Here is a 23,400-nt window from a genome sequence, read left to right on the forward strand (position 1 = left end):
CAACGGCTAAAGTTGCGCCACGTCGACAAGGCGGGAGGCTCTTTGCATTTTTTTCAAGAAAGCCCTTAATAAAACAAGCAATTGTAAACGAACGCTGCCCTAAAATATTCGTGTATATGCCCTTACCGCATTCTCTCTCCTCCAATTTTTTCTAAAACATTAAAACTATATTGCAATAAAACCCTAAACTTTTTTAAATAGTATCTTTACACCTGCAATGGTGACCGAGAGCCGTTTTCAGGGTCTTTTTGCAATGAAACGTTGCAAAAAGGCCCCGAAAAGTCCACAAATTGTGTAAATACATTGTATTCTATTATAAATATGCCCTTTTTAATAGAATAAATGCATTTCTTCTTGAAATAAATCCCAGAAAAATCCTTAAAATTCGTAAAAAATTCTAGAAAATTCCCTAATTCATTTCCATGCTGACAAATGTCGAAACAAAATATTAAATATGTCATTTTCATTCAAAAATAATTATTTTGAGCTTCAATAAATCCTTTAAAATTCATATAATTAACAGAAAATTAGGGAAAAATCAGAAATTACTTGCAAACATTATTTTCGTGCAAATATATGATAACAGCCCAATTTTAAGCTCTTTAAATGCATGAAATCATGCTAATAACATGAAATAAAGACCAAAATTAGGGTGTTATCAGTCGGACGGTGTCGACAACGACCGACGCCGCCAGTGTCGAAGTCTTGCGGGGAGGCCTGGGCGGCCCTGGTTGGGGCGGCCCCAAGCGGGCAGCTTGGGGGCGGCCTTGGCGGCCCTGGCAGGGGCCGCCTGGGTGGCCCTGGTTGGGGCGGTCTGGGCGGCCCTGGTTGGAGCGGCTTGGACGGCCTTTGGGCGGCCCCAAGCGGGCGGCCTGGTGGTGGCCTTGGCGGCCCTAGCAGGGGTGACCTGGGCGGCCCTGGTTGGGGCGGCCTAGGCGTCCCTTGGACGGCCCCAAGCAGGCGGCTTGGGGGGCGGCCTTGGCGGCCCTGGCAGGGGCGGCCTGGGCAGCCCTGGTTGGGGCGACTTGGGCGGCCCTGGTTGGGGTGGCCTGGGCGGCCTTTGGAAGGCGAGAGAGAGAGAGGGAGAGAGAGAGAATGGAAAGGGAGGATGGAAGGCCAACGTAGCGAGGCGGCGGCGGCGACGGCGCTAGGGCTGGCGAGATAGGGAGGCTTGGGCAGTCCTCCAAGAAGAGTTAAACAAAACTCAATTCTTGAAATATGACTGCCTAAGTGTTTCTTGAAAACAATGGCCTTTATATACAGGCCTTGGAGGAAAGAGAAAATGACGAGAAATTAGAGACGAGAAATTAAAGACGTGCTTCATGTCACGCCGAAGGGCAGTTGTTGATCTGCCTCTGGCGATGTGTTATGACACGCGTAGGGACATGCGTGGGTGGAGACGTGTGTGATAATGGTTGCGGCGTGGTCGTGGCGGAGATGTTGACTTCGGTTGACTTCGTCGTTGTGTCCATAGCAGAGATGTTGACCTTGGTTGATGGCGGTGGCGCGTTCGGTGTCAAAGCATTGGCATCCACGCCACAAGATTCCGTTCGGCCGTGGACGCCTTCGCCGCTTCGACGAGTTTCGAGAGGCCACCGTCTCCGCCACTCGACGACCCCGTCCAAGCTTGCAGCTCGGCGCCTCCCTCGAGTTAGAGCATGCACGTACGACATGTAGGACATCCATTTATCATGTCGTAGTTACATAACCTGTTAGGGTTGCATCCGTCGGATGACGACACTGTCGACGTTCGATACCATCATCATTTATCGATACCGAGCCATCATATTCGGTGTAGACCAGATGACGTCCTAGACGACGTCCGACATCATCGACGTATGCGGATAGATACAGATATACCCCCAGAAGCCAACGCCTCTACCTTCTATCGTCACCTCATTGCACGCCAAGTGCTCTATCCTAGCCACCATTGAGTTGAGCCATCATAGCTTACTAGCATTAAGCCGGTTCGCCAATTACTAACGTAATTATCCTTCTAGTGTTAATTGAGTTTCGTCGGCCGCCCACTCCACCCCGACAGCCGTGGCGCGATCGGTCAGGTATTTAGCCACAAAGGTGACTCATCCTCACTGCTGCCCCGCTCGCCATAGTCGCCCATGTTTGTTGGTGCTGCACTGCCACAAGAGTCGCGCCGATTTATCACATTTTTTGGCACACGCCATCGAAGATCGTCGACGACGTTGTCGAAGTCGCCCGCCACCGTCGTCGAAGATCAGGTGAAATTGCTCGATTTATCACATTTTTTGTTTTTCGTCGTTCTTTCTCGTGTTTTATGTTTCTCGTCTCGTCGTTGTGTTTTCATCACATCCGCAACGCATCCTACATTCTTCGTCGTCGTCACAGGAAGGGATCCTTAGCCCATTTGGAACCCCTCCCTAGTGCCCAAGTCCTCTCTGTTTTCTTTTCTTCTTTTTATTTCTTTATTCCCCACTTTTATTTTGTAATAAGGGGGGCCCATTATATAAGGGCCCCCTTAATGGACCTTCTTCCCCCTTGTTGACCCAGCTAAAGGGGTCCAATTGACCTCTTCCTCTTTAAAAGGGAAGAGGGGGCGCCCTAGCACTATAGACCAGAAAGAAGAAGAAGGGAATTTTGTTGTTTTCTGTCTTGGTCTCCCTCCCTCGTTTAGAGAAGAAGACAGAGGGTGGAGGAATCATAGGAGAAGATTTATCAGGGAAGACGGGGAGAATAGAAACGGGGAGCTCACCTGTGACACGAACCATGAGCCACCCAGCCCCCATTCTTTGAAGTGGGCGAATTCAAAATTGAGATTGGCAACTTGGGTGAACAACAGAATCGGGATTCATCGTCGACGAAAGTAGAAACGCCGCTTAGGTAGCGGCTCTGGCCATCTGGCTAGGTCGATGGTGGCGAATTGCGCCTCGCCTCTTGGGTGACCGTGCTGGATGTGCGAAGCCCTCTTCTTGGACAGCTGACGACAACGGAATCAAAAAGGGAAAGAAGAAAACTGATGCCCTGACGAAGGGAAAGATCGTGGCATTCAAACACAGCTACGCCCGGTCTACTACTCTCTATCAGTCGATTGGATCTGAGCCTCCACCTCAGGTTGATTGTCCCAAGCCTTTGGTAGCCAATTGCTTCTTCAATCCGACAGAATTATCACCGCGCGGGCGCCGCAGCTCGACAGCTCCGTCTGAAGTGAGATCAACAAATACGCCTTGGAAATGGTCAAGAGTCCTGCCAGTTGTAGAAGAGAAGGTTGCGTGGCTGGCTGATTCATTCGGCCAGATCTGTCGTTCCTTCCCTATCAGGGTGGTTGTTGCGCTGACGTCATAGTTCGAACAATTATCTATGAAATTGTGACGGTGGGGAAGCTAATTACTCACCGATGCCACCAGCCGATGGGAACCCTTCAGCACTATTTTGTCTTGCTTCTGAACCACGATCAGATCATGGTCAAATCTCCTAATGCGATCGCTTGCTGTCTCACGGCCCAATAGCCTGAGGATAGCTGATCGAGCCCCTCCTGACACCTCAGACGTCACAGACCCCACGTCAGCTGCCCACGAGGCATTGTCGCATTGGCCCACCGTTAGCTCTTGCCGGTATCGCTACATGATCTGGGCGTAGAGGCGGGCCTGGTTAGTGGTTGAGCCGTGTTGCCACTTGTCGTCTCACTCGTCTGTCCCAAGACTCCTCCGACCTTTAATTATAGCTCTGGCATCGCCCTTGCTCATCGAGCCGCCGTGATCTCTTCGGTGACTCTCTGCCACACCCGCTCCAATCGTCACCCACCGTCGACGACACTGTACAACAAGCTACGCACCGACGAGGTACGCCATCCTCTCCTGCCACTCGTTTAATTACCATTTGTAGTACGCTTTCGTCTTGACTCCACCACGCTTGGGCTAGGTAGGTGAGAGAGACAAATTGAGAGAACTGCGACTCTGTGAGTGTCTTAATGGAACGGATGAGACCGTCCATTACGTGCGAGCCCTATAGATAGATTCCGTTCGACCGTAGAAGCCTTCATTACTCCGACGAGGTTCGAAAGGCTACTGTCGCCGTCACCTGGCAACCCTCGTCCAAGCTTAGAGCTCGGAGCCTCCGTCGAGTCGAAGCCTGCACGTACGACACGTAGGACACCCATTCATAACGTCGTGGTTACATAACCTGTGAAGGTTGCATCCATCGAACAACGACACTGTCGACGTTCGATACCATCATCATTTATTGGCACCGAACCATCATATTTGGTGTCAATCAAATGACGTCCTAGACGACGTTCAACATCATAAACTATCTACTAGCAAGAGCCGTGACCGCTGCCTATCTCGCTTCCTCGACTCTGCCTCCTCTCCAATCCCTTCTGCGCTACGCTACTCAAGCTGCTGATGCTCTCCGATGCCTCTCCATCACACTCACTCCGACCGCCACAATTGTCCACGACCCTACACGATGAGCCACTCGCTGACGAGGTACACCATCCTCCCGCTTGCTCGCTATATTACCGTTGTAGTACACTTTCGTCTTGATTCCACCACGCTCCAGCTAGGTAGGTGAGAGAGGTAATTGAGAGAAAACTACAAATGCAATTGAGTGTCTTACCAGTATGGATGAGTCTGTCCATTAAGTGGAAGCCCAACAGATTGATTCTGTTCGGCTGTAGATGTCTTCGTCCCTCCAACGAGGTTCGAGAGGCCACCGTCACCGTCACATGGTGACCCCTTCAGAGCACGGAGCTCGGCAACTCCCTCGAGTCGCATCCCGCACATACGACACATAGGACGCATTGCATCATAGTTGCATATTACCCAATTAGGGTTTATTCGTTGGACGACGACATTGTCGACGTCCAACCCACTATCTCGGTACCAAGACATCATACTCGGTGCCGACTAGACGATGTCCTTGATGACGTCCGGCATCAAATTGGTATCAAAGCATCGTCTCGATACCCGTCCGAACGATGACACCGTCGTTGTCTGACATCAGGTTCTACGTAGCATCTGTTTGTTAGGTGGTGATATCCAGAATTCGGATGATCACTAGTTGAATAAAGGCCCTGTTTTGTGCCTTTACATACTTAGATTTTATCTTCATCCCTCCCTTTCGCTTTATCATATAGCATCAAAGGCACCAGGTTCCTTTACAATTTTGCATCATATGCTCCATTGTATAATCACCCTGTGTGTGCTACATTTACTTGATAATTTCAAAATATATCCATAAAAATATGATTTTGATACTTTTACCAGTTATTTTAGTTTTGCACTTGCATTATTCTATATTTAAGAATAAAAGAAGAAAGTTGTGATTTATTTGCCGAAGCTCTATTTTTATGTGTTTTATTGATTTTTGAGACTAACCTCACTAGACTTTGAATGAACTATATTTTTCACATCTTCTTATAGTTTAATTTGACATACAGAACTTAGGTATATAAAATGGTGAATTTAGGATACAAATGGGAGGAACAGAGAAATCCAAGCCATCTCCCAAATAATAATAGGAGGGATAATACAAAGAAACCCATTCACAATTTTGAACCGGGTCTAATACATTAGATAATACAAATGTCTATAAGAACTGGGTCAAGTAAAAGCAAGAATTGTGGAACTAATCCATAATCCATTTATCACATTCACAACTAATCCATAATTGTCTTTAAGTCTTTATCCACAACTATCCACAGCAGAATTTTTTAAACACAACATGGTTTGAATTAATTTATCATTGCAAGCTTAAATTCACCTAGGTTAAAAGACATACTTAGAGGAGGCATGTGTAGTGTTGAAGAATCCATGTTATAAAAGCCTGGACTGCCAAAAGGTTGGGCCGGTGAGGGGATATGGTGAATTTTATCAGGTATACTCGGGTTTGAGAACGAGGAACCAAGGATATGCCTCTTAGAGTAGTCTCAAAAAAAAGTATGAGATATGAGTTTTAGATAGTAATTTAAAACTTTATAATTTTGCAGCATTTACTAACAATATTTTAGATTATTTTGGACTCCTAAGTAGATGAGTGTACAAGACTTTGGATCTCCAACCAGGTAAGAAAATTTTGGTCCAGAGAGAGAAGTAACGGTGAGCATAACAACACATAAACACAAAGTTAGAATACATAAATAAAATGCACAAAGACTAAGTCATCCCCTTTCTTCTTATCACTTTGTAAAGACAAGTTATTGCTTCTTATCTCTCCATCTTAATATATCTTGTTGCATCGCTTCTTTACTTTCCTCTCCATTTTATTCTTCACTTATTATGACTCAATCTTATTTCTGTGTTTTCAATAGTCAATTTAAAAGAAATATTTAATTACAGTGGTATTTTATGGCATCTAAGAGAGAATATATGTGTATGTGTTCTAATTTCTCTCATTCTTTTTAAATTATGCAATAGTTTTTACATGAATATACTGTTTTCATTTATCATTCATCTCACAGGTTAGAATATAAAAACTAACTCAAAAATGACTCTATTCCCCTGTTTGTTTGCCTCCGTAGATTGTAACATCATATCAAGCCCTTTAATTTTCTTTTCTCCTTATCTAAAATATTATTCACCTTGCAAATTCCACACTATTTTTCTGCCATTATGATGAATCCACAGAGTGCTTCGTGAAGAATCAGAGTTAAGATGCATTCAAGAAATGTATTTGACCCAAGGGGCAGTGGTAAAAGTTATTATGCCATAAGAATTCCTTCAACGGTCATTCTTCGCAACATCCATTCAGTTTTTTGTCATTAAGAGGTAATATTAAAATGTTTATTGTGAGCTAATAATGTAATTTTCATTAGGAAAGTTACCAGATGTGTTCAACTCTACGTCTCGTCTCTAAAAGATGGAACTGGTTCAAATGAAAATGGGTTACATCTGTGAAAAACATTTGTCATGTGTCATCTCAAAGATATTATTTATTTTTTTGGAGTCCATTCTACTCCAGATACCTAAATTTAATAAAATTATCTTACCTAATACTTTGTTAAAATCCTTAAATTTTTCGATAATTTTTTCCCATGCGATATTCTCCAAAACCAGCAGACGATTCAATGCCCCGTCATTTGTCCACACTCTGGGAGGGGACTATCTTTTCTCCATGGACAGAAAGAACATCATGTCCGCGTTCGCACAGAAAAACAACATAATAGAGAGAGTGTTTGTGTGAGAGAGAGAGGAGATAAACAAAAAAGAGAGGGAGAGAGAGAGAGATTGAGAAGGATGGATGGATGGATAGATGAATAGATAGATAGATAAGACATATGTATCTTGTTCGAACTCGTTTGAACAGTTCGAACAAATAGCCGATCAAACACGAACAAACGAAGTTGTTCACTCGAAACTTTTGATCAAACACGACAAAAGGGTCTGCTCCATCGAAAGATTCGAACAAATCAGTTCGAATCGGCTATTTGTTCGTTCAAATCTTTCTATCAAGATTTGAACGATCCGATCTGATCCGATGCGTAGTTTAGATACATACAGAGATAGATAGAGAGAGCGAGAGAGAGTAGAGTCTAGATATATATATAGAGAGAGAGAGAGCACCTAGAGTCTAGAGATATAGAGAGAGAGCGCCTAGAGTATATTTATAGAGAGAGAGAGAGATAGAGAGAGATCTCCTAGAGTCTAGATATATAGAGAGAGAGAGAGAGAGAGCGCGCCTAGAGTCTAGATATATAAAGAGAGAGATAGAGAGAGAGAGAGAGAGCCTACAGTCTAGATATATATAAAGAGAGAGAGAGAGCGTATAGAGTTTAGATATATATAAAGAGAGAGATAGAGAGAGAGAGAAACTACAGTCTAGATATATAGAGAGTGATAGAGAGAGTGCCTAGAGTCTAGATATGTAGAAAGAGAGAGATAAAGAGAGATCTATTATCTTTCGTTGGAGGAAACTACATTTTTGTGTTTGCTTGCATTGGGAAAATCCATATTCTTTTTTCCTGAATTTTTTTTTTGGCTTGGTAAGCAGTTGATTTTTCCAGCATAATTTTATATGCCCTCATCTTTCTGTGGCTCACTCTTTCTTTAGATATTTTACAATGTATCACCTTGCCATTTATTTGCCTTATTTCATAGTTATTTTTCCTTTTTTTTTAATACGCAATTCTCGATTGTTTGGTCTAAGATGTTGATTCATCTAACTAATGTGATTTGTATATTCAATTGTGAATTTTATATCTACTAATTATTCTGAATTTTTTCTGTTCTTTAAATTCAATCTGGATTTCATCTGATTTCATCTAGATCCGTCTGTGAATCTTAGATCTCTTCATTATTGTTAATTTTGGATATGATTATCTGTTCCTTAGATTCAATCTGGATTTCATCCGATTGTGAATTTCAGATTAAATTAAAATCAACCATGGGTTTCATGGGTAACAAGGCAAGCAACTCCTCCTTACAAATTCTCCCTCCTCTCTGTCTCTCTCTAAAATCTCATCTTTCCCTACCAGGGCACCATCTCCGTTAGCTTCTTCCTTTAGAAAAAGAGCTTCTGCTTAGGCGCTGCCATCTGTTGTTCGGCTGGCAGCCGAAAACGAGCGGCGGTTCAACCGCATTGCCGCAAAGAATCTGTATGCATCTTGATATTTACGTCTATGGTCTGGGGTACAATCTCAATCTCTCTCACTCTCTTCTTATCACCAAAATCCTCCAAAACTAACATCAATTTAATTTCAGCTTCGAGGAAGCCATTCCCTCATCGTGTTGCACTAAACTTATCATCATCGTCGTCGTTGTCGTCGGGCCAGAAGATCCGCCCCGTGAAAGAGGGTTAGCCCGAGAAGTTGTTCAGAGATGAGGAGCTGGCAAATGGTGCGAATCCTTCTGATCGTGTGGCTAAAATCTCATCTTTCCCTACCAGGGCTCCATCTCCGTTTGCTTCTTCCTTCAGAAAAAGAGCTTATGCTTTGTTCGTTGCCATCTGTCGTCCGACGGTTCAACTGCGTTGCCGCCAAGAGGCTGCATGCATTTCATATTTAAGTATCAAGATCCTCTCTTGCTCTGCATTCCTCCTCCAGCGGCCAAGGGAAATCCTCGACCACAAGTGAGAAACATTCGCCAAATCAAGACACAAGCTACACCCGATACAGATCTTAATATTATAGTCTAATTTATTTCAATTTACTTTTGTTACCATGGTAGTTGGATATTTCTCATGTGGGATCTGAATTATAGAGTTTCATTGCCTATGCCCACGGAGAGAAGCTTGGAGGCGAAGAAGGAATGGGCAACGTTGTTGTAGAGGGACCAGGTGAGGTCTGTTCCATCAACTGTCGTCTATGCTACCCCCGCATGTAACCCAAACGAGAGAGTCTTTGTTTGTTTTTTTCTACATTGTTCATCTACGAGCTTTAGTTCTGTGTGGTTAGTCTGAGTGGTTGAAGATGGGGTTTTTTTCTTCTCTCCCATGATGAGAACTGCCCTGCTTTCTCTCTCTTCTCTCTATACAGGTTTATCCTTTTTGTTGATTTTTGAAGTTTTTCAAAATTCTGGCGATGATTTATTTTTAACATTTATGATTTACAGAATTCGAGATACTGATTTTATTCTCTCCTAGGATGAAGACAGCCCTACTTTCCCTCTCTTCTCTTTCTAACCCAAGCGAGCATTGCGAGCGGGCCCCACTAGTGTATATATATATATATATATATATATATATATATATATATATATATAGAGAGAGAGAGAGAGAGAGAGAGAGAGAGAGAGAGAGAGAGAGAGAGAGAGAGAGAGATTGAAAGAGAGAGCGCCTAGAGTCTAAATTTATATATATAGAGAGAGAGCGCTCCTAGAGTCTAGATATATATAGAGAGACATAGAGAGATCTCCTTGAGTCTAGATCTATATGTATATATATAGAGAGAGAGAGAGCCTAGAGTCTGGATATATAGAGAGAGATAGAGAGAGCGCCTTGAGTCTAGATATATATAAAGAGAGAGAGAGAGAGAGAGATCTCCTAGCGTCTAGATATATATGTATATAAATATATATGTATATAAATATATATGTATAGAGAGAGAGCGCCTCGAGTCTAGATATATATAAAGAGAGTGAGAGAGAGAGAGAGAGAGAGAGATCTCCTAGCGTTTAGATATATATGTATATAAATATATATAGAGAGAGAGAGAGCACCTTGAGTCTAGATATATATAAAGAGAGAGAGAGAGAGAGAGAGAGAGAGAGAGAGAGAGAGAGAGAGAGAGAGAGAGAGATCTCCTAGAGTCAAGATATATATAAAGAGAGACAGAGAGAGATAGAGAGATCTCCTAGAGTCAAGATATATATAAAGAGAGACAGAGAGAGATAGAGAGATCTCCTAGAGTCTAGATATAGAGATCTCCTACATATATATAAAGCGAGAGATAGAGAGAGAGAGAGAGAGAGAGATCTCCTAGAGTCAAGATATATATAAAGAGAGACAGAGAGAGATAGAGAGATCTCCTACATATATATAAAGCGAGAGATAGAGAGATAGAGAGAGAGAGAGAGGGATCTCCTAGAGTCAAGATAAATATAAAGAGAGACAGAGAGAGATAGAGAGATCTCCTAGAGTCTAGATAGAGAGATCTCCTACATATATATAAAGCGAGAGAGAGAGAGAGAGAGCGTAGAGTCCAGGTATAAATAAAGGGAGAGAGGAAGAAGCAGAAGAAGAGATGGAGAGATAGAAAGAGATATATATAAATAGAGAGAGAGAGAGAGAGAGGGAGGGAGCCATGGCGAGCCAGCAGGGGGGTTCGGCGGCGCCACCACCAGCGGCGCCGTACCGGCCATACCGGCTGCTCCAAACCCTAACCGGCCACGCCCGCGCCGTCTCGTGCGTGAAATTCTCCCCCGACGGGCGCCTCCTCGCCTCCGCCTCCCTGGATAAGACCGTCCTCCTCTGGTCCGCCCAAACCCTAACCCTAATCTCCCGCTTCTCCGGCCACGCCGACGGCATCTCCGACCTCTCCTGGTCCTCCGACTCCCACTACCTCTGCTCCGCCTCCGACGACCGCTCCCTGCGCATCTGGGACGTCCGTTCCCCCGCCCCCGACCCCTGTGTCAAGATCCTGCGCGGCCACGTCGCCTTCGTCTTCTGCGTCAACTTCAACCCCCAGTCCAGCCTCCTCGCCTCGGGCGGCTTCGACAACACGGTCCGCATCTGGGAGGTCAAGACGGGGCGCCTCGTGAGGACGATCGAGGCCCACGAGCAGCCCATCACGTCCGTCCATTTCATCAGGGACGGCTCGATCGTCGTCTCCGGCAGCCACGACGGCAGCTGCAAGATCTGGGACACCGCCTCGGGCCAGTGCTTGAAGGTGCTCATCGACGATAAGCTCCCCGCCGTCTCCTTCGCCAAGTTCTCCCCCAACGGCAAGTTCATCCTCGTCGCCACCCTCGACAGCACTCTGGTCCCTCTCTCTCTCTCTCTCTCTCTCCCTTTTTCTCTCTTTTCCTTTGATCCTTTCCTTTCTTTCCCGTCATCGGATGACGGATGACGCCTCTGCATTCCTCCTGCTCAACGTCGTTATCTGGGTCACTATCCCGGTCGTTGTCGTTATCCGGATTGCTTGAGGATGACGATTTTGCTTTCTGAGTGGTGCAGATGACGATGAGGAACAACTGCTAGTAGGTCAATCGTCTCGTCGTCGTCTCCCGTTGTCTTTATCTTGGTCATCATCCTGGTCGTTGTCGTCGTTTGGGCTGCTCACGGATGACGATTTTGATCTCTGAGTGACGATGATGACAATGAAGAACAATTGTTAGTGGGTCGTCATCGTCTCCCATTGTCTTTATCTTGGTCACCATCTGGATTGCTATCGTCATCGGGGTTGCTTACAGGTGAGGATTTTGATCTCTGAGTGACGCTGATGACGACGAAGAACAATTTTTAGTAGGTCAGTCGTCTCATCATCGTCTCCCGTTGTCTTTATCTGGTCAGTATCCTGGTTGTTGTCGTCATCCTGATTGCTATCGTCTCTTGTTGTTGACATCCGGGTCGTAATTGTCTCTGGTTTTCGTCATGCGGGTTGCTTATGGATGACGATTTTGCTCTCTAAGTGAGGCTGATGATGACTGATGGTCAATTGTTAGTAGGGATTGGCAGTTGTGGTCGGTCTGTGACAATGTCAATGGTGACGATGATGACGATGGCGATGATGACAAGGATGAGGACGGTCAGTAGTTGGTATGACATCGATGGAGGAATCAAAGACGAGAAGGACGAGGATGGTCAATAGTTACTATGACATGTATGGAGGACTCAACAAGGACGATGAGGACGAGGACAGTCGATTGTTTGTTTGACTTCGATGGAGAAGTAATGATGATGAGGACGAGGATGGTCAATTGTTTTTATGATGTTGTTGGAGGACTCGACAATGATGATGAGGATGACTGTCAATTGTTTGTATGACTTCGATGGAGGAGTTCACTACGGTGAGGACAAGGATGGTCAACTGTTTGTTTGACGATGAGGACGGTCAATTGTTTACATGATGACGATGATGAGGTTGAGGATGGTTAGTTGTTAGCATGAGGACGAGGATGGCCAATTGTTAGTATGAGCCAATAACATTGTTAGTACAGTCAATTGCTAGATTGAGTGGAGTAGATATCAAACAATTTATGACCCAACGACATTTCATCATCCCTCTGGCATACTTAGGAACAGGGAATGCTGAAGATGATGAAACTGGTAACTGTTGGATGACGTGGTGCAGCATGAAGAATTTGTCATTGTTTACTTGTCATCGTTCACTCGTCATCGTCAGTTGACTTGTCATCCCAAATACGATATTCGATAATTGGTAATGATGATTCATCCTCACCAGAAATGAATGAGTGCAGAATTAAAGAACCAAGACAGGACAAATGCCAGCAAAAACCATTTGGAATAATCTTCTTTTTCGCTGTAATTTTTGCAGAAATTATGGAACTATTCGACGGGGAAATCGTTGAAGATCTACACTGGGCATGTGAATAAGGTGTACTGCATCACTTCTACATTTTCAGTGACTAATGGGAAGTATATTGTTAGTGGGTCGGAGGACCACTGTGTTTATCTGTGGGATCTGCAAGGGAAGAATCTGGTTCAGAAACTGGAGGGTCACAAGGACACGGTGATTTCTGTGTCCTGCCACCCCAGCGAGAACATGATTGCGTCTGCCGGGCTCGACAACGATAGAACAATCAGAATCTGGGTGCAAGACAGCTGATGAAATCTCCTAGAAAATGTGCAGAAAGAGGTATGTTTTCTGCTTGATTTCATGCGGAGAATTATTTGTGCGTTGAAATTTATATCTGTGGTGCATAAATTTATCTAGGGGAAGCTTCTCTAAGACCAGAGAAAAGAAAAATCAAGAGGCTTTTGGAATTGGGCTTGGGCTCTGGACTAGCCCAAGACAACCAGAGCTTCTTTCTTCTTCAGGGGCAAAACCATACATGTAATGGAGAGAGATTTATAATGTTATAGAGAGAGTGGGTCACAGCCTATCCAAGTGCGTTGGAGACAATTCATAAGTATCTTTTTTTGGGATATTGATCCCTTGATTATGATATGATCCCCATTGTATCAGCTGTATTTTCATCATTTTCACCGGCTAGGGGGTATTTTATTCATTTTCTACTCTACTCGTATTTCCCTTCAAATAGAGCTCTTCTCCCTTTCGGAGGGCAGTCAAGACGAAAATTGGTATAGTGTTTGGACTAGTGTCCCTCCATCCATTCTGCCATCACTTTTTCTATTTTCATCCGGCTATTCGTCTATTTTGGGAAAATATTTGGAAACACTCTTAGGAATATTTATTGATGAATCCATCGTGGTGACTTTTACTTTCCAGCTTAAGTTTCAGATGAGATTACGTTTTCATCAGTGTATGTAGTGTAGTTTTGCAACATTTGCATCACATTACGTTACCATACTCTGTCAAATAAAAGAATCCTAAACTTAAAGTATATCATCAAATGGAATCTGAACTAAGCTTCTGGGTGTAGTGCCTGGACGTGGACGGGACGGTAGTTTCATCGGTGCGCGAAAAAATCTTCCCGTCCAGGAGTTGGAACGATTGACGGGAAGAAGAATCGTCCGCCCGTCCCCGGACGGGACGATTGTTCCGTCCATGGTCAAAAAAGCGTCCCGTCCGGGGCCTTGGACGGCGGACGGGAGGTTTTTTTGCATCCTGCGGGAGTCATGTATCCGCCTGAGAGCTCCTGCTGGAATTTGACGCGTGCTGTGTCAGGTGCCAAATTCGGAGTGGCATAATGCTCTGTCTCATCCCAGACGTGGGACGGGTCGAAAATGTCATGGACGGGACGGGACGTGGATGAAAATCTTCGTCCCGTCCCGTCCTTCATCCACGTCCTGGACGATCCTGCACTAAACTCCTGGATGAGTTTAGAATTTCACTGTATTTCTTGTTGAACTGTTACCTCCTCCGATTCTTTTTTTACCAATACTACAATCAGTACTAAGGTTTGGCCCAGGTCAAAAACTATATTACTATGACGAGAAACAATTAGCCGTGATGGAGGTAATTAGGAGAAGCAAATACCCAAAATCATGACAATGACGAGAAACAATTAGTCGTGATCAGAACAATGATGGTAAAAAAACTCATGATTGACATTGATTATCAAAACTATAAGTCAAAACTACAGTAAACAAGCGGGGAAAAAGCGAAAAGAAAGCTAAGGTCTGAGGCGCCGGCGGTGGGCAAGGGCTGCGGGGTGGACAACGGAGAGGAGGCCGCAGAGGGGGGGCTTCATCATGGAGCGGTAGGAGAGTTCGTCGTAAGGGCGGCGGTGGAAACGTAGAAAGGGAAGAAAGGCGGCCTTGGAACTGAGAGGTTTGGCCCTTTGGCGGAGTAGAAGAAAGGGAGGGCGTGGAGTTTTCGAAGAAGAAGAAGAAGCGGAGAAGGAGAAGGAGCGGGAGTTTAGAGGGGAGATGTCTGAGGAGGAAGAGGGGTCGTGGCGAGAGAGGTACCAGGGAGAGAGGGAGTCTGAGCGGACGACGGTGAAGGAGAAGCGTGAGGAAGAAGAGGGGTAGAGGAGGGAGCTTGTACCTGGGTTGTTTTCTTCGGCTTCTTCCGAGTGTTGTATGTCTGACGTCCGGACTATGAATGTTGTTGACCAGAGCTCCATGAACGGGCGAGAACCCTGGAATTGGACGTTAATGAGGTGGGGGTTATCTTCTCTCCTCTCTAGTTCTGACTCTCTGGTTGTTTCTCTCTCTACCGTTCTTTATATATACCACTCTCTATCTCTCTCTCCGTACCTCTCTCTCTCTCTATATACCACACACTCTATCGACCTCTATCTCTCTACATACCACACTCTCTCTCTACCTCTATCTCTCTGTATACCATACTCTCTCTACCTCTATCTCTCTGTATACCATATTCTCTCTCTACCTCTATCTCTCTATATACCACACTCTCTCTCTACCTCTATCTCTCTGTATACCATATTCTCTCTCTACCTCTATCTCTCTATATACTACTCTCTCTCTACCTCTATCTCTCTGCTACTCTCTCTCTATCATACTCTCCCTACCTCTCTCTCTGTCTGCCACTCTCTCTGTATCATACTCTCCCTACCTCTCTCTCTGTCTGTCACTCTCTCTCTATCGTACACTCCCTACCTCTCTCTCTGTCTGTCACTCTCTCTCTATCGTACACTCCCTACCTCTCTCTCTGTCTGCCACTCTCTCTCTACAATTCTCTCGCTCTCTTTCTCTGGTGTGGCGTGGGTCTCTGGATTGGGAAGAGGGATGATCTTGAATCCGACTTTTACCCTGCTTACACTCGTGCAGGCGGGGGGTCGTTGTCGGATCATCTCTTTCTCTTTCTAGCTCAAGCACTTTCTCTCTCCTCAGTGACTGACTGATTGTGTCTAGAGCTTCTGGTTTAAAGTGAAGAGGGAAAGTGTTCAGTGGCCACTGCCCAGGGCAATGACTCTGGAGAGAACGGCGGGCGGGGTATTTGTCGGTTCATCTCATTCTCTTTCTATGTCTAGAACTTTCTCTCTCTTTCTATCATTTGCAGCGGGATGGTGTTGTCGGGTAAGCTCTTTCTCTTTCTATTTCTAGCGTCGTGGGTTTATGCTTTAACTACATGTGGTAAGAATCGGAAGGGAGGGTTGAGGCTAGGGTTTTTGCGGAAGACGGTGGGCATTTCTATCTCTCTCTGCACCTTTCTCTTTCTCTCTCTTCTGCACGAGTGTCATGTCGTTCTTTCTCTCACTCGTCTGACCCGCGATTTCTCGCTTTTGCACGAGTGTGGACGGGAGAGCCGAGGAGAGATGCCTAGTTAAGGAAGGGGGGGACAGTTGTCGGATCATCTATTCTCTCTCTATCTCTAGCTCTTTCTCTCACTTCTGTAACTGTATCCTAAATTTTTGGTTTAACCTTCCAGTTCATTGGTAAAAGGGTAATTGAAGGTGAAGGGATCTGTGAAGCCGTAAAGCCTGCCGGGCAAGTAGTTGGCTTATCTCTCTCACTCTATCTTTATCTCTATCTCTCTCTATCTCTAACTCTTTTTCTCTCTCTCCTAAACTGTATAATGGGTTGGAAGAGGATGAAGTATCGATAAGGTGACTAGAGGGATTCCTGTAGTTGGATCATCTTATCCACTCTCTCTCTACCACCCTCTACCTCTCTCTACTTCTCTATTTCTACCACTCTCTATCTCTCTATCTTTCTCTATATACCACCCTTAATCTCTCTCTACGTCTTTATATCTCTCAACCTCTCTCACTACCTCTCTCTCTCTTCACCACTCTCTCTCTTTTTCTACTATCTCTGTCTCTCTCTACTTTAGGTGAGTCGTGGGTTTGGAAATTACCTTCCAGAGATAAGGGAAGAGAGAGGGCGGGTCGAGGACGAAGGCGCGGTGAAGGCGGGCGGGGTAGTTGTCGGAGATAAGTTTAATGCTCCCAGCAAAGAGGTTGAAGAAGGCGGGAGCTGACCTGAAAAAGCCTGCGATAGAACGAAACCCTGATCAGACAATCCCGAATACGAAAATAGAAACTTTTCTCGGGATTCCAACTGTTTCTCGCAGACGGATTTCGATTTCCAGAAAGGGAAAGGAATTTCGCAGAAGGTGCAGGCGTCGGTAGAGTTTGTTCATGGTGGCAGAGCTGTCGGATAGTAAGTACGAGTTTGAAATTTTTTTTTTTTAAAGTACGAGTTTGAATTACTTACTGGCGTCGAAGATGAGAACGAACTGCTCAACGAATTTGGGCATGGACAAGACGGCCACTTCCAGCGTGAAAACTAGCAGTCTTATGTACCTGTTCGAACAGTTCAACAAACGTTTGAAGTTGATTCATATATGTAGAGAGAGATAGAGAGAAAAAGACCTTTGGAAACGAGCTTTGGCGTAGTCGTGCTTTATTCTGAAGACCTGCGGAGGAGAAATTTTTATCATTTGCCGGAAATAGTGTTCTTAGCGTTCCGTGATGGTGACGATGAAGATTTAATCATGCGGATATAGGTGAAGATGTCGAAATCGTCGTCATTCTGGTATCCAAGTTTCTTACCACGACTGGTCTTGCTGCGTCGTCGTGACCGGCAACGTATGCCACGCCTTCTGCAAGTTCTTCCGCGAATTCATCCGCAGTCATGTGATCTGCTCAGAAAAGGAGGAAAATTGATCTTCAAGTAAAGATAAGAGCACGATCCAAAACTTCCCAACGGTTTATTGTGTAACGTATTGTGTAACGTACCGACGCCGATCGAATCTCTCCAGCGGAGGCACGCGTTTAGCTGCTTCGCTGCCTTCTTAACGCTGTTTCCTCTACACTTGAGGAAGCGTGCTACGCAAGCATCCGTACAGAACTTCTCCTACGATTGAGCGCGATCAATATCGGCATTGTTGCAAGTTAGATTCTCAGATACTTTCACAGAGCTTCGAAAAACTAAAATATGAATATATTCGAAATTGTACGAGGCTCAGAAGAACTCCAGGATCCAATCAATGCTCAAGAAAATCGTCTGAAATTCGAGAGAAACTCACCTGCTTGACCGTAAGCGACATCTGCTTCCTCAGGATCTGAAGAACTGCCTCGATCCGTTCTCCATCTTTGTCCTCCGCGATTGTCATGTCCTCAATACGCGAAACGACAGCGAACAACCGATTTTCAAGCTGAACTTCCGAGAGATCTAACGATTTCTCCAAAACTAAAGAAGATCAGCTCAAAATCTGGAAAGAACAACTCCGATCGAAATATTTGAGAGAACGAACTGTGAAGTTTGAAGAGTAGAGAGAAAATTTTGAGAGAACAGATGAGAGTGAGCGTTGTCGGCGTTATATAGCTCGTTGGTCTGCCATCGTGGCAGTCCGTTAGTTGTACAGTCAGAGCACCGTCGATCTTCCCCTTTGACTGCTTGACCTGATCCTGTCCGTCCATTTAATGTGGACCAGAAATGTATTAATTTCAAATCTAAGATGGTCAGAAAACATGTCCAGGAAATATTAGAGTAACTACAGGGAAATGAATACCTCTCTTTAAGTTCGTGGAAGGATGACATACAGAACGGGACGGAATGTGACCCATTATCAAACGCCGTTTCATTAATCTTTCTTTTGAGTCGTCTCGGAAGAAAACGACGAGAACGGATGACTAAACGGAAGAGTCGTTCCGTCCCGTACAGTTCGTCCTAAACCCGCTCCTGTCGTCCCTACCCGAACCTTGTTCTCTATCTAGCGCTTTCTCTCTCTAATATTCTCTCTCGTTACTGCTCTCTCTCGCTCTCCCTCTCTCTAGCGCTCTCTCTCTCTCATTCTCTCTCTGGTATTGTCTTTCTCTCTCTCTACCCTTCTCTCTAGAGCTCGCTCTACCTTCTGGAGTTCTCTCTCTCTAGCGCTCGCTCTTTCTGGCGTTCTCTCTCTCCAACGCTCGCTCAATCTTTCGAGCGTTCTCTCTCTCAAACGCTCGCTCAATCTTTCTAGCGTTCTCTCTCTCTCTAGCGTTCGCTCTTTCTGGCGTTCTCTCTCTACAGCGTTCGCTCTCTCTTTATGTCGTTCTCTCTACCGCTCTCTCTGTCTCTCTGGCGTTCTCTCTGTCTCTGGCCCTCCCTCTCTCTCACCCTCTCTAGCGTTCTCTCTATCTCTACCTGTCTCTCCACCTAGCGCTCTCTCTCTTCCTCTCTCTACCATTCTCTATACTCTATACTGCTCTCTTCTCTCTCTAGCGTGTTCTCTCTCTCTCTCTTCTCTCCTTTTCTATCTTCTTCTCTTTTTCATCCTTCTAGAGTTCTCTCCAAAGTTCTCTCTCTCCCTCTCTCTCTCTCTCTCTTCTTTCTCTTTTCTCTCTCTTCTCTCCTCATCTCTCTCTCCTCCCTCTAGAGTTTTCTCTTTCTCTTCTCTCTCCTCTATCCTCTTCTCTCTCTCTCTCTCTTCTCTCTCTAGCGTGTTCTCTCTCTCTCTCTCTCTCTCTCTCTCTCTCTTCTCCTCTCTCTTCTCTCTCTAGCGTGTTCTCTCTCTCTTTTTTCTCCTCCTCTCTCTCTTCTCTCTCTAGCGTGTTCTCTCTCTCTTTTTTCTCCTCCTCTCTCTCTTCTCTCTCTAGCGTGTTCTCTCTCTCTTTTTTCTCCTCCTCTCTCTCTTCTCTCTCTAGCGTGTTCTCTCTCTCTTTTTTCTCCTCCTCTCTCTCTTCTCTCTCTAGCGTGTTCTCTCTCTCTTTTTTCTCCTCCTCTCTCTCTTCTCTCTTTCCTTCTATAGTTCTCTCCGAAGTTCTCTCTCTCCCTCTCTCTCTCTCTCTTCTTTCTCTCTTCTTTCTCATCTCTCCTCTTCTCTCTCTCCTCCCTCTAGAGTTCTCTCTATCTCTTCTTTCTCTCTTTTCTCTCATCTCTCCTCTTCTCTTTCTCCTCCCTCTAGAGTTCTCTCTATCTCTTCTTTCTCTCTTCTCTCTCTTCTCTCTCATCTCTCCTCTTCTCTTTCTCCTCCCTCTAGAGTTCTCTCTCTCTTCTTTCTCTCCTCTTATCTCATCTCTCCTCTTCTCTTTCTCCTCCCTCTAGAGTTCTCTCTCTCTTCTTTCTCTCCTCTTATCTCATCTCTCCTCTTCTCTTTCTCCTCCCTCTAGAGTTCTCTCTCTCTTCTTTCTCTCCTCTTATCTCATCTCTCCTCTTCTCTCTTTCTCCTCCCTCTAGAGTTCTCTCTCTCTCTCTCTCCTCTTATCTCATCTCTCCTCTTCTCTCTCTCTCCTCTTTCTAGAGTTCTCTCTCTCTTCTCTCTCATCTCTCCTCTTCTCTCTCTCTTCCTTCTAGAGTTTTCTCTCTGTTCTCTCTCTCTTCTTTCTCTCCCTATCTAATCTATCTATCTATCTCTCTATCATTGCCCTCCTCCCTCTCACTCTACCAATGATTTTAAATCAATGAGCTGTGGCCCACCAGCCACTTGGGTTCTCCATTCTATCTTATTCCCCAAAGATGATAGATGAATACTTTGTCATCATTCTCTTGTCTATTCCTCTACTTTAACTGTTTCAGATGTATTTACCTGGATGATGGCATAGATTTACTGCCTATCATTCTTTCTGCAAAGTATGACGATGACAAAATGGAATCATCTTCTCTCAAATATGACAAATTCGCCATTGTTGGCGAACAATAATGGATGTGCCGTGTTAGACAAGGTTTGTGAGAGGGGCAAAAGGGTCTAGGCCTCTTATTTACCAGGTCTAATTTGGAAACAAGTCTCGTCGTCGATTATTATGCTCCCAATCCCATCCTAATTTCAGTCCTAGAAATTGATAAACTCAAATTAATGGGTGTTTAAGTTGCCATTCATAACTGAGTTTATGCTATAATATTTATAATGGCCTTGACTCCGTAAAATAAAGCTAGATAGAGATGACACAGGATCGTCTCCACATGTAACAAAGATTATGATTTTCTCTACTTATTAAATGGAAATAAGGAATGCAATATGGGAAGACAGAGAGTGGTGGATAGAAAAAAATATGGAAAAGAAAAATGAAGAAGAGAATGTAGTAATCGTGGAGAGATGAGAAGGGGAATAGGGAAATATGGATACATTTGTTTGTATAGGTCATTGTGGATGGATGATGGATTGTGTGATGAAATGGCTCAAACGTAGATGAGATGGATTAAAAGAATTTGGAGGGATGAGATGGATGGATCATACTAAATGGGTAATGAAAATAGATATTTAACTTACCACTCTTCAGATAACATCATCACTCGCCGGAATGGACCTTGGTGTCACAATTCTCTTTCACACCGGACTGACCATCCCTTATCACTCGGCATTCCTTTGTGTCTGATCATTCATGTATGATTTTTTATGTGTTGCTTCTTTTTATTGCCTAAAAATCAAACAAGACTTACAATCTCATTTATTACTATTGCATCTTTTAGTTTAATCCTTGACCACTGGCCAATAACAAGCGATATGTCATAACCATGATTGTGAAATATCTTTTTTCCACCATCCATTTTCACTGAAGTAAAACATGGGATATTTCTGATTGGAAATGTCATAAATTGTTGGTATCTAACATATGGTCCAATCTTTTCTGTAGATTTGGCAACACGATCTTATTTTCTTGTTCCCAAATGGGCCCTTTTAATTCTGTTAGGTTCATGCTCTAAGTTGGTCAAATATTTATCCAACTTCAATTTGTTTCAACACCACTTCTTTTGCTACAATTTTTTATTTTTATTTTATTAGCTTCCTGCCTTCCGAAAAACTATTTGAGATATTTATTATTTCGACTACTGAATTGATTGTATGCTTCATACCTATCCCTGGAAAATCCATTCTTACTGATATAAATAAAGTAATAACAGCACCTAAATTAAGAAGTTGGTACTTTTTTAACTGAGCATGAATAGATTTTTCAGAGCAACCAGGGATACATTGACATCAACTCCTCAAAATTTGGTAACTTCAACTTCATTAGCAACCACTTATAAATCATTTTTTTTGGTCGACTCCCCTTCTCTCAAGTTTTGGATTGAACTAATCCATTAATGAAAATTTTTCATGGTCATCAATTGTTCATGATGGAAATAATCCAAGGTCCTGGAGAGGAAACAGGTCACTTAGTAAGTTTTTGGATAAGAGATAACCATCCTAGTCAGTGTGGACGTATTCACCCAATTGACACCTCTGAAGAATTTAATGTTGGACTTGTTGGATCCCTAGATATTCATGGAAGGAATGGTCATTGGGGATCCACAGAGACTCCATTTTATTAAATCTGTGAGAGATCAAAGGAAAATGAAGCATGGCTGATTTATTTATCACAGAGTAGAGATTAATATTATATGATAGTGGCAAACAACTATTTTGCCTTAAATTGACGTATTCAGGAAGAACCATTTGTTCCTACTTGATACTTTAAAGAATTCCCTTTTTTCAACTCACTTAGATTATTGTTTCCAATAGCATTGATTGTCATATCAGATGAATCATCCTTTCTCTTGGCTAATCGTTGCTGATAGCATAGGTTATCATAGCAGAAAAATCATCCTTTCTCTTAGGTTATCCACTATCATCTCCATTGCACTTACTTGCAGTATCTATTTCATTTTTTCCACTTGACTCATGTTCCTTGCCTTCAACTATCAGTGGTGCTACTGAAGCACCGTTAAAGGTAATTTAATTAGAATTAATTTGATGTAGGACAACTAGGAAAAAAAGACGACTATGGGGACGGGTGTGACAACAATGGGTAGAGGATGCTGGACGGGCTTGGGTAGAGGGATAAAATAGACCGCAAGATTCACACGATCGAATTCGAAAACCTAAAATCGATGAAATAATGGTGGTGCAGCCCCGTTCCTCGTCGAGGGCGGGAGTACTGTCTTCAACCACATCGACAATGCCGAAGCACCAAATCCAATACTCGAATTCACGTTCGCACGAAATCTAACAGAAGGAAGAATTTAGAGGAAGGAGAGAGATATTCAAGGCGGTGGAAGAATCCCCGTGGAACACTGGACGAAGAACACATTGACACCAAAGAGTTCAGGCGTACCTCGGCACCGGAGTGCGTGAAGAGGTTGCAGGGAATTCTGATTGTGACGAGACTGGACGATCCGGGCGTTGTATAGCCCACTAGACGAAATATCTGGGCGTTCTGGGCGTTGAGCGGCCCTGGTAATGGGACGGACGGACTAAGCCTTGTTGCTCAGTGGACGGAGTGCTTGGGCGTGGGGCGTTGTTGGCGAGACGATTGACGGGCGCTTCGATTCGGGGTCGCGGATCCAACTGCGCAGTCACTTGACGGGGGGGGGGGGGACAAGGGGGGAGCCACCCCCTTGCGGGGTGCGGGGCAGTGCCCCGACACCAAAACAGTATGCACGACAACTTGTGGCGGTGAGGGCGTCCGGGGCAAGGACAGTCGGCGTGGCAGCCTGCGCTAATGTTGGTGTGGGCGGCCCTGGGCGGGCAGCCAG

General features: G+C 44.4%; 2 protein-coding genes and 1 long non-coding RNA gene across 6 annotated transcripts; 2 read left to right on the forward strand and 1 right to left on the reverse strand.

Annotated features, from left to right (window-relative positions):
• The first annotated feature begins 2,599 nt into the window (after positions 1 to 2,599).
• On the forward strand, positions 2,600 to 9,507 carry LOC144707945 (uncharacterized). Of its 2 annotated transcripts, XR_013582598.1 has the most exons (4): positions 2,600 to 3,815; positions 6,600 to 6,740; positions 8,447 to 8,600; positions 8,673 to 9,507. It is a non-coding gene; the product is annotated as an uncharacterized LOC144707945 (long non-coding RNA). The 2 variants fall into 2 exon arrangements; XR_013582597.1 differs by lacking the exon at positions 6,600 to 6,740.
• A 1,060-nt stretch (positions 9,508 to 10,567) lies between these two features.
• LOC144707580 (COMPASS-like H3K4 histone methylase component WDR5B) lies at positions 10,568 to 16,058 on the forward strand. 3 transcript variants are annotated; one of them, XR_013582489.1, is made up of 4 exons: positions 10,568 to 11,389; positions 12,905 to 13,225; positions 13,974 to 15,155; positions 15,790 to 16,058. XR_013582489.1 is itself a non-coding variant. In XM_078580767.1 (3 exons), the coding sequence occupies exons 1-2, from the start codon at positions 10,712 to 10,714 to the stop codon at positions 13,193 to 13,195; spliced, it is 969 nt and encodes a 322-aa protein (XP_078436893.1). In that variant the 5' UTR covers positions 10,568 to 10,711; the 3' UTR covers positions 13,196 to 13,225; positions 13,974 to 16,058. The 3 variants fall into 3 exon arrangements, 2 of the variants coding, with proteins under 2 accessions (XP_078436893.1, XP_078436892.1); XM_078580767.1 differs by having other exon boundaries at positions 13,974 to 16,058; XM_078580766.1 differs by lacking the exons at positions 13,974 to 15,155; positions 15,790 to 16,058 and adding an exon at positions 13,304 to 13,610 and having other exon boundaries at positions 10,585 to 11,389.
• LOC144707579 (phosphatidylinositol/phosphatidylcholine transfer protein SFH3-like) lies at positions 14,581 to 18,251 on the reverse strand. The gene is made up of 7 exons (XM_078580765.1): positions 17,993 to 18,251; positions 17,703 to 17,820; positions 17,517 to 17,605; positions 17,337 to 17,380; positions 17,179 to 17,267; positions 16,820 to 16,953; positions 14,581 to 15,134 (listed from the first exon to the last, which is right to left on the reverse strand). Exons 1-7 carry the CDS (start codon positions 18,077 to 18,079, stop codon positions 14,667 to 14,669), a joined length of 1,029 nt encoding a protein of 342 aa, XP_078436891.1. The 5' UTR covers positions 18,080 to 18,251; the 3' UTR covers positions 14,581 to 14,666.
• Positions 18,252 to 23,400: the final 5,149 nt, after the last annotated feature.

Source organism: Wolffia australiana, chromosome 9 (assembly GCF_029677425.1).
Source record: "Wolffia australiana isolate 7733 chromosome 9, ASM2967742v1".
NCBI lineage: Eukaryota > Viridiplantae > Streptophyta > Magnoliopsida > Alismatales > Araceae > Wolffia > Wolffia australiana.